The sequence below is a fragment of the Equus przewalskii genome, chromosome 9 (assembly GCF_037783145.1).
Source record: "Equus przewalskii isolate Varuska chromosome 9, EquPr2, whole genome shotgun sequence".
NCBI lineage: Eukaryota > Metazoa > Chordata > Mammalia > Perissodactyla > Equidae > Equus > Equus przewalskii.
In genome coordinates this window covers 46806105-46821914 of record NC_091839.1, presented here as the reverse complement: position 1 = coordinate 46821914, position 15810 = coordinate 46806105, and the positions used below count along the sequence as shown (strand labels likewise).

Sequence of the window (15810 nt, the reverse complement as noted above, 5' to 3'; positions counted from 1 at the left end):
GGCCGAGCAGCAGTTTCGGGACAATAGGACAAAGCACTGAAAGGCTTGCCCCACTCCCAGACTTCTCAAACTACTGGGAGAGAAGGGAAAACCGAGGCGACAGGAGGTTCCGCTCCAAAGAAGTGGCGGAGAAGAGGCCGACAGCGTCGGGATAAAGCAGGATAGACGGCTAGAAAACTAACCCAGCCCAAAACAGAGGGAAGTGGCCTCGGGTCCCGAGGACCGCCGCTCCACGTCCCCCGCCGCTCGCCTGAGGGGGGCAGGGTCAAAGGCCGCGGGCAGGCGAGCAGCGAGCAGATTGGCTGGCGGACGAGCGCGCTGGCGCTGGGGTGGGCCCGGTGCCCGCCGCGGTCGCGGCCGCGGGGCCTTGAATCCTTCAGCTACTCACCAGGTGCTGGGAATCCGGCCACCGGCAGGCACTCAGCCGCCAGAGCCGTTGAAGTTGGGAGGAGAGACAGCGTCCCCGGCCTACCGGCTACGACGCCAACCAGCCCCGCCTTCCAGAAGGCGCGCGCAGAGCGTTCCGGGAGCCCTGAGGGGCGGGGCCGGGCCCGCTGAGGGGGCCGGGCGCGCTGAGGGGCGGGGCTCTGGTTTCCCGGCACCGGCCCCACGTGTCTGCGGGGGTCAGGAGGGGAGTGGAGGGGGAGAGTCTTCCGTTGCCTTCGTACTGATGGAGAAAAGAGGCGGAGTGGCGTCGGGCTGGCCTCCCCTTCCTCTTTCTGCAAGTGGAGAGGACGCTCCCGTCTTTTAGAAACTTGACAGCTAAGGTTCCGCTGGGAAGCTCTCACTAAGCGAGGACAGCTGTTTTTGATGTGAGGCGTTCCAAAGTTGCCTTGAAGTCGAGTACACGGGTTGTTTTCAGACTTTTTAAATTGAGAGACTGTTTTGTCTTTTTTTAAAAATGAAACTTTACTTGGAAGCCCAAGGTAGACGAATAAAGATAACATTTTTAATTTGCAAATGGATGGTATAAAATCACATTTGCATTGGAATATTTATAGAAATAATTGAGAGCAAGAAGGCAGGTGTGAAGAAGAGGAACTTCTGAAGGTTTCCATTTTACATCAGACTCAGAGCTAGAGAATTCTCCATTTTGTTTGGTTACATAGTAACAAGAAATCTTGACTCACAGTGTAGAACTTGGTGGTGTGAACAGGTTTGTAAGGGCTCTGCCTAAAAATCTCACTGGGTTTTTTTAAACAAATTTTAATTGTTAAATGTATATCTATGAGTGTATGCCGTATGTGCACGTTTTAAAGAATAACAAAAAGAATATCCAGGTACCCACTACCGGGCTGAAGATACAGAAAAATATCAGTATTTTTGAAGCTTTCTAGAAGGCCTCTTCAAAAGTATTTTTCCCTCTCAGCCAGACATAACCATTCTGCTGAAATTTTGTATTACTCATTTCCTCGCTTTTCTGATAACAGTTATAATAGATAAAATTCCCTAAAAATATAGCTATCCTGGTGTTATATTTTATATAATGAATCATGCTGCATTTTTTCCCTCTGACCTCTATTTTCACTACACATTCAGGTTTTGAGGTTCAACTATACATAGATCCATTTCACGTGGACTAAGCTGACACGTCATTATCCAGAACACTTGCTATAGTTAGATCTTAAAATCTTTGCCTGGTCACAGCATCTGATTGCTCTTTCTTTTGTTTTTTGTTTCTGTTTTTGTTTTTGCTGAGGAAGATTTTCCCTGAGCTAACATCTGTTACCAATCTTCCTCTTTTTGTATGTTAGCCGTGGCCACAGCTTGGCCACCAACAAGCAGTGTAGGTCAGGAACGGAACCTCGGCGGCCAGTGAAGAGCCTGCCGAACTTAACCACTAGGCCACTGGGGCTAGCCCCTGATTGCTGTTTTAGTTTGCATTTCCCCTCTTGCTACTGGGCTTATGCATCTTTAATATGCTGAATAGCTATTTGGGTTTCTGTGAAATGCCTGTTCTCAATTTTGGCTGATTTTTTATTGGATTGTTTGCTTTTGAACATCAATTTGTAGATAATCTTTATATATTTTTAAAGTTTAAATACTTCTTGTCAGTTTTATGTGTTGCAGGTAGCTTCTCTCAGTTTGTGGTTTTTCTTTTAACTTTCTATGTTTCTTTTGATGACCAAAAGCTGTAAATTTTAAGATACAGCTAATTGAATTTAATTTTTTACATTATAATTTCATGCATTTTGCCTTCTCGTTTACAGGAGTCTTCCCAACCTGAGATCATAAGCTATTCTCTTCTATTTTCTTCTAAAAGAACTAAAGTTTAATTATGAAATATTTTAGAAACAGAAAGGTACAGATAATAACATAATGAACACCATGCACTCATCTCTATGAATTCAAATATTTTGCAAGCCCCTCTTTTTTATGATTTTTCTCTAAAATTGTCAGCTATTCTTGGCTATTTGCTCTTTCATCTAAACTTTAGGATGAGGCAGCCAAGATCCATTTAAAAAACCCTATTTGGACTTTGATTAGAATGGAACTGACTGTATAGATTAATTTAGGGAAACTTACCTTCTTATCCATGAACATGGTAGAATTATCTACTTTTTCAGGTCTTTTATTTTCTGTAATGCTTTGTAATTTATTGAAGTTTTAAACAAGTTTCATTATACAAGTTCCTAGATTTTATTGTTAAAATTGAAGATATCTTTCTTTAAATTACATTTTCTAATTTGTTATTGATGTTACATAAAAAGGGCATCAATTTTTGTTTATTGGTCTCACATCCACAAAACTTTGCTGAATTTTTTGTTTGTATGTTTTCTTTTTTTCTTTGTTACTTCTCTGGATATGTAGTATAAACATGATTTGTAAATAAGGATAATTCTTTCCTTCTTTTTCACTTCTTAAACCACTTATTTATTTTTCTTTTCTTGTGTATTCACAGGACTTCTAGTACAATATTTAATGAAAGTACCAATAGCTCCTTATCTCATCCCTGACTGTACTGCAGTCCTCCTAAAATTTTATCATGAAGTATAATGTTTGCTACGGGTTTTTGGTAGATGCTTCATAAGAATTATTAAGTGTTCTATTTCTAGTTGCTAGATTTTTTTTTTAATCATGAATGGCTGTTTAACTTAATCAAATATTATTTCTATACTTTTTTGTTTTGGGACAGGGTGAGGAAGATTGGCCCTGAGCCAATATCTGTTGACAATCTTCCTCTTTCTAATTGAGGAAGATTGTCCCTGAACTAACGTCTGTGCCACTCTTCCTCTGTTTTGTATGTGGGATGCTGCCATGGGGTGGCTTGACAAGCAGAGGGTATGTCTGCCCCGGGATCTGAACCCACGAACTCCGGGCTGCCAAAGTGGAGCACACAAACTCAACCACTATGCCACTGGGCTGGCCCCCTACATTTTTTAAATATAATCATTGTTTCCTACTCTAATATGTTTATAGGGCTTATTATATTAATAGATATTCTAATGTTGAATGAGAGAGAAGGTATTTTATTTTGCAAATATATCAATGCATGACCGCTTCTTAAAAACTGTTTGATTCCTTTATACCTGACAGTGTAAATAAATTAAAGTAAATGGATTCTCACTGCATCACTTTTTCTGCCCATCAGATTCATTGCCTGATAGTGTTTATAAATTGGATTGGAGTTGCAGAGAAGGCCCCATCCTTTACCTCTGACTGCTCTGTTGGTCCTTTGCTACTGGCAAGGAATATTGAAATGGCGTTGATAAAGACAATGTTGTCATTGTTTTTTTTCCCCCACAGGACTTTTTTCCGAAGAGTTTTTGTGTATGTTATGTAATTATTGTCTACATCCCTGGGAGGTATGGAAACAATGCTTTTTTTGTAATGACCACATATATAATTATACATGTAATTACGTGCTAAATCTTCATGCTAAATCTTGACATTTTTTCAGATGTGGAATGGCTGTAATTTCTTCCAAGTGAAAGTTTCTATTTCTCATATTTTTAAAAAATTTTTTAAAATAGTTCCCTGAATATGGTAGATTTATAAGTATTGATTCAGAAAGTTCTCCATGACAAATTAGTAAGTTAAGAAACTATCTTCATTAATATTTACAGGATGAGTCCACTTATTTAAATACGTGTGTATATGTATATATATTATATATATAAAATAACATATGTATCTTAAATCATATAAAATATCTGAAGGGATGTGTACACCATTAAGTGTAGTCATCTAAGGGAAGGGGAATGAAAGAAGATTTTCCTTTTTTACTCCAACACTGTAGTGGGTTTTATTTGTTTATTTTTACTATCAGCACATATTTATGTATTTTGTAATATAAAAAATAGCACTAGAGTAATATGCAATTCATCTAATAGGTGGTTTCTTGGAAGGAAAAGATATGCGCTGCATGTAAGTTGATTTTGCCTAGTAAATAGACATTTTAATTGTTGCATCAAGGGTGATCATTGAGATCTCAAAGAAAAAAAATGATCCAAAGAAGGAAGAATGGGAAAAAAATACAAATTTTGTTTATCAAACTCTTGTTAAGAACTATCCTAAAGCATTAAACTAATAGTAACCTTTGATTTCTTGCAATTACCATTTATTATTGTAATAGTCCCCAACCTACAGGGTTCTTGGGGTGGATCTTGTCTTGCTACTAGAAAAACAGCACACATTTCTCTTTTGCTATTAGCAATAAAGATCCTTCTCCTTATTTCTCAGGCCTACGCAAACTTTTATCCCTACAGCCATCCTTTTCGCTGTCTCCATTTCAGTGAGCCTCAGACACATACAAAATATATAGTGTGTGAGGAGGTATACCAGTTAGGGTTAGCTCTGTTCGCACAAACAGAATACTCAACAGTTGCATAAACAAGATAAAGGTTTGCTTCTCTCTTGTGTAAAAGGGGTGGGGCTCATTTCGTGACTCCACAGTTATAATAGATCTAGACTCCTGTTTTATTTTATTTTATTCTACTTTACGTTATTCTACTTTCTTTTTACCCCACCATCCTTATTGCTGGCTTTGATCCTCATACTTCTCCTATAGAGAAAGATGGCTGGTATGCTCTAGATATCTTGTCTGAATCCCAGTCAGGAAGTAGAAGGAAGGTGGCGGCAGGGGATGTTGGAAAGGACAAAGATGGCTCCTCCAGTCACTTGTTAAAGAAGTTTTCTGGGAAGTACCATCCAACAATTTATGCTTTTGTGTGGTTGAATGTAATCGAGTCACTTATCCATACTCAGCAAGGGAGTCTTAGGAGTGCGGTCTTTTACCTGGGCTTACTGCCACCCCAAATGAAGTCAGAGCTCTGTTACTAAGAAAGAAGGGAAGAATGGATATTGGATAAACAATAAATAGAACTTACCTCAGCAGAGAATAGAGTAGAGAAAAATAAAGAGATGCCCGGTGGTGCAGCGGTTAAGTTCGCATGTTCCACTTCTCAGCGGCCAGGGGTTTGCTGGTTCGGATGCCAGGTACGGACATGGCACCACTTGGCAAAAGCCATGCTGTGGTAGGCATCGCACATATAAAGTAGAGGAAGATGGGCATGGATGTTAGCTCAGGGCCAGTCTTCCTCAGCAAAAAGAGGAGGATTGGCAGTAGTTAGCTCAAGGCTAATCTTCCTCAAAAGAAAAAAAAAGAAAGAAAGGAAGAGATGTACCTTACCAAGATAGGTGGATCCAATCCAAGATCCTGGAATACTGCTGACCACCTTGTAGCTTGGTTTCCCTATGGGGTGTCCCTTTGTTCAGGAAGGTAATAAAAGAGTGTAAAGGTCTTGCCATGGGATTGACAGCATCTTCCAACATTCTCACCCATCAGTTTTCCAGTTTCCAATATAAATGGGGGGAGGGGTGAATATAGGTCGTTAGGTTTTCAGAAGAGTAAAATGGAATTGCTCAGTGGATGTCTTCTCCCAGTGCCAGTTATAAGTCATCATGTTCCTTAATACCATTTTTTGGGAAGGGCATATCAGAGTACATTCCTGGTCCTAGTGGTGGTGGGTATTCTTTTGATTAATTTGAGGTTGATAGTTAGGTACAAGGACCTGTGGAGTTTCAATAAAAGTTATAGCATTAAAAGTACTCCTATAGTATTCCATTGATATGCTTCTCCGCCTGTTTGTCTTTAAGAGTAACAGATATGTGGATGAAGAAATAAAGGGCCTTAAATTGTTCCCTCCAAACCAAGCACACAAACTGACACCCCAAATATGAAACCAGGTTCCATCGTACCTCTGCCCCTTCACTATGTCTGGAGTCTGAAATTCAGACAGATTAATTCCCTTATTGGAAGTTTGAGCCATTCTCTGGCTGCAGAGGTGGTACTCCATGTGCTGGCACTAGCAAACCTGGCCATAGGACATGTAGTGATTCTCTGCCCACGAGCACCCCTGCTCTGCAGCTGCCACCGGGGAGGCCAGGCCTCAGTTAGCTCTCTCTGGCAGAGGTCTATTGAGGTCTGTGTGGATACTGACTGGATTGTGCCACCGGACTCTCCCAGAGTTCTTAATTTAGAGAGGCTAGTGAGTGTTGATTCTACCTAGTGCTTCCCATTCTTGTTCACATTTTGTCAAACAGAGAAAATAATATTTTCATAAAATATTGAGGCAAATTGTCTGCTTGCAGTGAACATGAGGGGTCCTATGACTGACTACTCTAGGCCTCTAGGCCCTATGTGGTAAATCCTAGGGTTAAGGAGATCAGTATCTTGACATACCTGAAACAGGTATGTAACAGGGGCACCCTAGAGGAGAAGCTCCTCCCTAGCTAATTAATTTCACTTCACCACAACACACCACCATATAAATAGTCTTCAGGAAACAGGAGCTCCAGTAATTATGCTGATGGAGTGATAGAAGACCACAGTGGGTTAGGAAGCCATCCGACTGTGACATCCATCTGTGAGTGAGGACTAGTTTTGGATAATCTCCTCATCAGTGCTCTGTAAGTAAGCCCCTGTGAGTCTTCCATGGACTAGAGTTATTGCTCAGCTCCGCATCTTATAATTTTATTTTATAGCCTAGTGCATGTCTTCCTAGTTCTTTTCTTCCCTTGCAGTAATGGGAGATTTGGAAAAAAAGGTGAGTTATCTATGTCCTTTTGGTCACAAGAGATAAATTTTGTTGTCTTCCTCTTCTGATTGGTGAGTGAGTTTTCACTAGTTTGTGCTTTAAACTTCCTGTTCTATTTGATTCCAGTCCCAAGAAGACTATCAGAATTGTGGCAATAGAATTTTAATCCAGGCCTGTGTATTCCAGGAATAAGGGCTTTCTGAGAATCCAAATTGATAAGTGCCTAGGGACAGCTGGGTCAAGTGGTAACTAGCCAGGCAGACATTGGTGACACCAGCCTTTCTGCTATCATTTGTAGATTTTCCACTTCCTTATTTTCTGTACTACATTATTTCACAGTAAACTCATATTAATTAACCATAACTAACAAATAGGTATGTAGTCTTACAGGACCCAAAAGCTCTTACTTTCATTCTTCTAGGATTAGATGATATTGGAAATATTACTTAAGAATTTCTATTTCCGTCAATTTTTAAAATTGATAAACTAGTGGCAATAATTAGCTCTAGAGAGAGAGAGTTATCTAAATGGTCACATTGAGAAATAAAAGGAATTTGTATCCTGAAATCTGTTACCGCACTGTGAAAGACTAGTGTCTCCTTGACAGCCTGTATTTTGCCCTTTTTATCTTGATATGCCCAGAGCCAACAAAAGTTGTTGACATATAGCAAGAACTCAACAAATAATTTATTTGAGGGATAAAAGAATAAAAGAGTAGGAGGCTAGTCATTATTATTTAACTCCACTTCCTGATATGTACTGTTTACTCTGTCCTAGAATTGTCCTTGCTGTCTGCCTTCCAAATGTTTCATGGATTTTTTTCCCTCGGCAGTCCTAGAAGTCTCATTAGAGTCTCCCAGACACATCATGCTATTTTATACCTTTGTTCATTGCTCCACTCGCCTGAGATGCCTTCTCAGTTCCTGTCCATATCCTCTCTACTCGCATTAGTCAGAGTTCTTTTTTGCAAGCGGTAGAAATGGAATCTGGCTGATGGACATAAATAGGCTTTATGTGAAAGGTTGTAGAGTAGAATACAGCATGAAGGTGAAGGCTAGTGCGTTATGCAATGGCAGTGGATGGGAACTGAGGAGGGCCGGGCATCAGGGAGCACAGCCTCATACACAGTACAGGTTAGGGTGCTGATACTTTCAGGGCTGCGCTGAACTCTCAGTGTTGTTGACACCACCATGAGTAATTTCCCAAATCTTCCTGCATTATTTGCCTCATTTCTTCAAGCTTCAGATTTTCGTTTGGAATAGTCTTCTTGGCTAAGCCTAGGTTATATTGTCTGTATCTCCTTAGCTTCCTTGAAGTGGAAGTTGGTCCCTTTGGCTTCCTTAATGGGAAGTAGGGCACAAGATACACACTATGGTATTCCTCTAAAACCAGAAGGATGTTTGGATTCCGAAGAGCCAAAAACAAACAAATAAACAATAAAATAAATCCGAAAACAAAAATTCTGTTATCCGTTACTCTATGTTCAATGTCCATGTCAAGTCTAATTTCTCTATGGCTCTTGTATTACATACCGATTATTTCATTCTTTTCATCCCTATTGTATTTATAGGCAATAATATGAAATGCAGCAATAATTTCTTCATTAATTAAATTATCGTTCCATTCTTTATATCATATATTGCTTTATGAAGGTGTAACTAGAATATCTTTTGACACAGTTTGGGATGCAAAGAATTTAACTCCAAGGAATCCCCTGAATAAAACACCAAAACTTCCACCAGCTAATAGAAACAGCCAATTCAGAGATCCAGACTCTTACCCATACCCCCAGTGCTCTAATCCTTTTGCCATATGTACCCAGAAATTCCGAGTACCTAGCAGCATCTTGACAGCAAAGAATCCAGTCTAACTCCATCCTACATAAATTCATGAATTGTGATGCAGGTCAAAGAAGAAGCTGGTCCTGCAGGTCATGTCTCAAACTCAGAGCTGTGTAAATTCCCTGGCTTTGCAGTGGCCACAGAGGCTAGGGTGCCTTCTTTACCCATTGGTAGAGGGTCTTCTAGGGTTCACTCATACCCCAGGATTAAACTCAGGGCAGGTGATTCCCAACTGCTATGGTCTCAGTGTTTGTGTCCCTCCAAAATTCATATGTTGGAACCAAACCACCAAGGTGATGGTATTAGGAGGTAGGGACTTTGGGAGGTGATTAGATCATAAGAGCACAGCCCTCATGAGTGGGATTAGTGCCCTTATAAAAGAAGCTTCAGAGAGCTGCCTCCCCCACCTTCTGCCATGTGAGGATAAAACAAGAAGTCTGCCACCCAGAAGAAGGTCCTCACCTGACCATGTTGGCACCCTAATCTTGGACTTTCAGCCTCCAGAACTGTGAGAAATAAATGTTTGATGTTTATAAGCCGTCTGGTCTGTGATATTTTGTTGTAGCAGCCCTGAACGGACTAAGACACCAACTGAACAGGCCAATCCCTTTGACAAAAGCTCTTTTCATTCCGATTCAAGCACTAGCCCAGGTAATGGCACTCCTGAGTGATGGAGATGGGAGAAAGTTCCAGTGTCGTCACTTTCCCATACAGGGATAGCACAACATTCGCCTCTAGTTGATTGGTGTTGCTAGATGTGAATGTACCAATGAGTGGTTATAGGTCAGCTCTTCACAGGCGTGGTGCTATTGAGACAGAAGTATGCCTGTAGTTGAAAGCTGGACCAGTAGGAAGATGCAGCAATCCTTGAGTGGGGAAACTACTGCACAGTTTGATACAGACCCTCTCAGTGTTTTGAGGGAAGGAAGTTTCATGTGTTATAATCAAGCATTAGTTTCATAACTTTATCAGCCAAGCCCCAAAATGTACTACTTAAAGTCCAGGTTCTACAGAGTCATTTCCTAAGGCTTTATGGTTTGGGTTTCTTCCTGTCCAGGATGCCTTAGGTTCCTTAACCAAATTGACCTAACCTTTCTTCTGCTACAACACACCCCTCTCCTGACATGAAAAGGAGCAGTTTGCAAAGTCACTAAAAAAAAAAAAGACTCATTTCCTAAGATAGATAAGCCCACTCGTCGTCTATTTATACAAGAGAGACCACAAGTAATTCTTCTCAACAGTATCTGCTACAACATGATTTTCTGTGCCTGCTTATTCTGAGAAGTAGCTGGCAATTTCTCTTGTTAAAAGGGAAAAAGAAAAAACATGCATTTATTCTCCGATAAAACATTCCTCTGCTAGAGAACCCATTTAAAAAGCAAGTCTGTGCCTTGTACATCTTTTCTACCTCCCATAACATCAAGCTGCATGAGCACAGATACAGAAGTAGCTGTTTCACTGTTGTGTCTCCTACATCTGGCACACAGTAGGTACTTGTAGTAGGATGAATAATGGCTCCCAAAGACATCTAGGTCCTAATCCTCTGAACCTGTGAATGTTACTTTATGTGGCAAAGGAGACTTTGCTGACATGATTAAGGATCTTGAGATGAGGATTACCTGGTAGGCCCTAACGCCCCTATTAGAGGCAGACAGAGGGAGATTTGACAGAGAAGAAGTCAATGTGACTACTAAAGCAAAATGCTATGCTGCTGGCTTTGAAGATTGGGGAAGGGGCCACGAGTAAAGGAAAGCAGTTCTGCAACCTGGAGAGGGCAAGAAAACAGAACCTCCTCTAAGCCTCTGAAGGAAGAGTGGCCATGCCAACACCTTGATTTCAGCCCAGTGAAATTGATCTCCAACTTCTGACTTCCAGAACTGCAAGAAAATAGATGTGTGTTTTTTAGATTACCAAGTTTGTAGTAATTTGTTCCAGCAGCTGTAGGAAAGTAATAGAGTGCTCAATAAATGTGTCGAACAAATGAAGCAGTGAACAGTAGGGATTCAGTAAATATTACCTTAATTGCAAGATGCCCAGGTTGGTCTCAAAATAACATGTGAGAAGAAAGAAACATGGTAGATGTACTGTGTATTCTTCTTTTTATTGTAGACCTTAAAAATTCTCTGAATGTGAGAAAAATCATTCTTCATATATATCTACAAGTTAAAACTAATTGCATTGATTTAACCTGGGGATTTTACTTACCAAGTCTTATTTTGGCTGTTTTGGTTGGTTTCGGTTTGTTGAGATTGCTCGATATGTTAATTGAGCAATAACTGGTTTTATTTGATTATGCATTCATTCACAATTTTAGGGGAGGTGCCTGCTGTCAGAATACATCAATTCGTAAGAAATCTCTGCCTTCTGGGAGCTTCAAGAGATACAGAGATATATACTGTGTGGTTTATACTAATTATCCGCTTACTGCTGTTTGGATTACTTCAATTATATTTGTATGGTCTATATTTCCAAAAGAGTTTGTGCTCCTCTAAGGCAGGCTTTTTTCATTCACCTGTATATTTTTAGAGCACATAGCTCAACATATTTCACATAGCAAGTCTTCAAATATGTTTGATTAATTGAATGTATTTAGTGGCCAAAAATTGTAAAAGTAATCTTGATTCCTGGAAAAGGCAAAGGCCGTGGCGTTAGAATGACTGGTAATATCCAGTTTTGGCAAGGATGTGGAATATGGACACTCTCATATATTACTGGTGGAAATATTAGTTGAAATAATCTTTTTGAAGGGCAATTTGGCTGCATCTGATAAAGTGTATCTATTCTTTGTGTGAGCTATTCGATTTTTGGCAATTTCTCCTACAAAATTGCATCCATAATATTCAAAGCTGTGCACATCAGTGAGCCCTCTTTGTAAATGACATGAAAAGGTGTCTATATATATTTTTTAAGAAAAATGAAGTTGCAAAACTGTGTCAATAGCAATAGAAATATATTTATATCTATATTAGTTTTCCATCACTGTCCAACCAAATTGCAAATTTAGTGGCTTAAGCAAAAAAACTGATTCTCTCACAGTTCTGTAGGTTAGAAGTCAGACTTGGGTCTCCTTGGGCTAAAGTGAAGGTGTCAGCAGGGCTGCCTTCCTTACTGCAGGCTTTAGAGGAGATTCAGTTTCCTTGCTTATTCAGTTTGTTGGCAGAATTCAGTGTCTCAAGTTGGATGACTGAAGTCTGCATTTTCCTACTGGCTGTAAACGGAGAGCTCCAGGTTCCAGAGACCATGCATTATTTGGCTCAGTCTCCTTCCTCCATTGTCAAATGAAGCTACAGCAGGTCAAGTCTTTCTCATGTCACATTCATCAAACACACTTTTCTGATTTCCTTTCTGCTTTTAAGGACTCATGAGATTGTATTGGGCCCATATAAATAATTCAGGATAATCTCCCCATCTCAAGATCCTTAACTTTAATTTCATACGCAAAGTCCCTTTTGTCATGTAAGGTAACATGGTCACAGGTTCTGGGGAATAGGGTGTGCATGTTTTTGGGGGTACATTATTATGCCTACCACAATATCTATATGCACATTTATATATATATATATATATATTCTTTTGTGTGTATATACATGCATACAGTCATGCGTACATATACACACCCACAGCAGGGAGGAAAGAGAGAAAGAAAACAACTTCCACAACAATAAACAATAAAATATAACAATAAACAACAAACAACAAAATAAACAATAAAAAATAAATAGAAGCGTATGTAGAACAAATTTCTAGAATTAAACATATGAAACGCTTTCAACAGTGGTTATTTCTGGGAATTGGAGTTTCAATTTACGTATATATGTATATATATACATTGTGTTCAAGAATGGTTTGTATTTCTACAATAAGCACGCACTAATTTTGCACTTAAAAAAGTAGAAGAACAGTAAATTGGTCAATTAGGCTCAAGACACTATCTAAATCACTTGCCGTGTCTCCTAGTATAAACACCTAGGGAAAGAACCAGCCTCTGAGTAAAATGTATGTTCTTTGAATTATTCATCAAAATAAATTGGCAGACACTTCACCACAGGTGTTATATGCTCTGAATTGAAGAAATTAACCTTTAAACTAGTAATTGGCTGAATTGCTGCATCTCTAAATAGACTTGCAATTCTTAGTATAGAATAAGCATATTACTTATATCGCTACTAATAAGATTAACTACTCCTCCAATGGTAACAGCAATGTGAATAATAATTGTTTTTTATTTTAATGATTTATATGCTACAATTTTAAAATACATTATTTCTTTTAATTCTGAAAACCATCCTATAATATTAAGTAGCAGAACAGATAATATTATCATCACTTTTTGGAAGAGAAAATATTCAGAAGACTGAGATTAGACTTACTCAAGGTCCAATAGCTCAAAATTATGGAAAACCAAAATAAATACTTAGATGTTCTATTTTAGGAATAAAATGTAAAAATAGACATGACTTCTGCCCTAATGAAGTTAACAGTCTATAAAGGGAGATAAGATGTGTATGTGGATGGTCATACTCAAGACAGAAAGTCGTAAGTATTATAAAAGGGTACCAATGAAGTGTTACAAGAATTCAAAGAAAAGTAGATTGCTTGAGTATGAAATTATTAGGAAGATTTAATCAAACAAGCAGTATTTGAACTGGGCCTTGAATAATAAGCATGATACGATTTTCCCCAAACAGGAACTAGAATGAGGCATGGAAGTAAGAGCCAAGGATTGAACAAGAGTGGCCCTTTTAGAGGCAATGACAAGGAGAAGCCAGAGAGAAGCAAGAGTCGTTGTGCAATTAGAATTAACATCAGAAGAGAAATGAGAGAAAAGAGTCAAAGATGATGCCAAGTTTTCTATGCCAGGTACATGGAATAATAAAGTTGCTAACAATAGTCATGGGAAACATTTCCTCACCTTCCATTACTTCCTAAACCTACTGTACCATGATTACTGCTCCCAACACTCCTCAGGAATTGGTTTTCTCAAGGTCTCCAGTGATTTCCTTGCACTAAATACAATAAACACATTTAAGTCTATACCATATTTGATATCTTGGCTACATTCAGCTCTATAGTCAGCTCCATCTATTGTGAATGTTTTCTTCTTCAGACATTCTTGACTTCACACTCTCCAGTTTTACATAAGGCAATCCATACAAAATGCTTACTGCACTCAACGCTCCATGCACATACATGCTCAAAATATGTTAGCTTAGACCTTTGATTAGTCTTCTTACTTTTCTGATGACCCCTTTGTAGGCTTCTCTTTCTTACTGAACCGTTAAATAGAGCCTCTTCTGTCTGGGTCCTCTCTCTTCTCATGCAATGTCCTCACTGTTGGCAATCTTCATTCAGTTTCATGGCTTCAATAACCATAAATGTCCTAAGGATCTCCAAAGCAAAGTTTACAGTTCATATTTTTCTACTAAACTCCAGACCCATTAACTTCCTATTGACTATTTATGCTTATAAATACTTTAGGAAACCCAAATGCAACATGGCCAAGTTTGAACTCAAGTATTCCTCCCTAACCTCCTCCTCTTCTCCTCTTCTGTAGCTCAGTGGAAAGTTGTAGTACAAAAAAAATAAATATTTTGTCTTTGTCCCCAGGTCCCAGCACACAGTTCTTAAAACCCTTGAAATTCCCTGAGTGATGAGGGGTACAGGAGCATCTTTTGTTCTAATGAGGTGAATCTGGTGAAACCTCCATAAAACCCCTAAACAACAGGGTTTGGAGAGCTACCAAGCTGGTGAACACATCAATGTGCTGGGAGGATGGTACACTCAGAGATACATATACCTTGCTCTATGCATCTCTTCCATTTGGCTATTCTTGAGTTGTATCCTTTAAAAGAAAACAGCGATAGTAAATGTTTTCTTGAGCCTTGTGTGTCATTCTAGTGATTTATCAAGGCTGAAAAAGGGAAGATGGGGTGGGAACACCCGACTTTCTAGCTTAGGACACAAGTGCAGATAACGTGGTGACTCAACACTTGCAACTGGCATCTGAAGCGAGGCAGTCTTGTGGACTGAGCCCTTAACTTCTGGAGTCTTATGCTATCTCTGGAGTAGTTAGTGTCAGAATTTAATTGAATTGTAGGCTGACCAGTTGGAGTCAGAACTGGTGGGTGTCAGGAAAAAAAATCCACAAAGATATCCTTTTCCATCCCATTCAAGCCAGAAATGTTTGTCTCTTTTTCCTCCGTGCCTCAATAAAAGAAATCACCAAGTCTTTCAAAACATATTTTAAGATCCTTAGCTTTTCTCCATCTCTAATGTCACTACTTCAATCAAAGATTTCATCACCTCTCATTTGATTCTAGTTGATCTTTCCCCTGTCTTTGGCTTTTCGAAGCAACTTCCACACTGCAGTCAAACTGACCTTTCTAAAATTCAGATTTGATCTTGTAATTCTCTTCCTATAACCCTCCAATATTTTCTCTGTCCCTCAGAATAAGGTACAAACTCTTTAACACAACTTCAATAGCCCTTAAGCATGGCTGCTGATTACCTTTGCAGTCTCAAAACTCACTACTTCTTACCCCCTGCCCTTTAACTATAATGAACTATTTTCTATTCCTAGGCTTGCTTGTGTGCCGTGGTCTTTCTTACTTTCATGCTTACTGTTCTCTCTACCTGGATTACTCTCTCCTTCTCCTCTTTACATGAATAAATTACTAGCAATCAAGTTTTAGCACTCAACTTAGACGTTACTTAATTCAAAAAGCTTTCACTGACACCAAAGTCAGGATTAGGTGCCCCCTTTCTTCTTTCATCCTATCCTGAACTCATCATATCTTGGCACTTATCATGCTATCTCATACTCGCCCGCTAACTTGTGTGCATGCACGTCTCTTAATACTGTGTAAACTTTCTCAGAGGAATAACCTTGTCTACAATTTTTACTAGTATACGCTTGGCAACAGGACCTG

At 39.3% G+C, this 15810-nt stretch overlaps 1 protein-coding gene and 1 long non-coding RNA gene across 6 annotated transcripts in view; one reads left to right on the top strand and one right to left on the bottom strand.

Annotated features, from left to right (window-relative positions):
* Positions 1–5608, bottom strand: part of MANEA (mannosidase endo-alpha) — a 55447-nt gene extending 49839 nt beyond the window's left edge. The window contains exon 1 of one of the 4 annotated variants that reach the window (XM_070556692.1): positions 389–5608. In XM_070556692.1, coding sequence (XP_070412793.1) covers positions 389–947 — 559 coding nt within the window. In that variant the 5' untranslated portion in view covers positions 948–5608. Of the gene's footprint in view, positions 1–182; positions 272–388 lie in introns of those variants that run through there. The other 3 variants (XM_008516111.2, XM_008516117.2, XM_070556693.1) reach the window with 3 other exon arrangements.
* Positions 538–15810, top strand: part of LOC139073352 (uncharacterized) — a 46796-nt gene continuing 31523 nt past the window's right edge. For both annotated transcript variants that reach the window (XR_011521989.1, XR_011521988.1), the window contains exons 1-2: positions 538–1156; positions 13570–13741. This is a non-coding gene — a long non-coding RNA (uncharacterized lncRNA). The remainder of the gene's footprint in view (positions 1157–13569; positions 13742–15810) is intronic.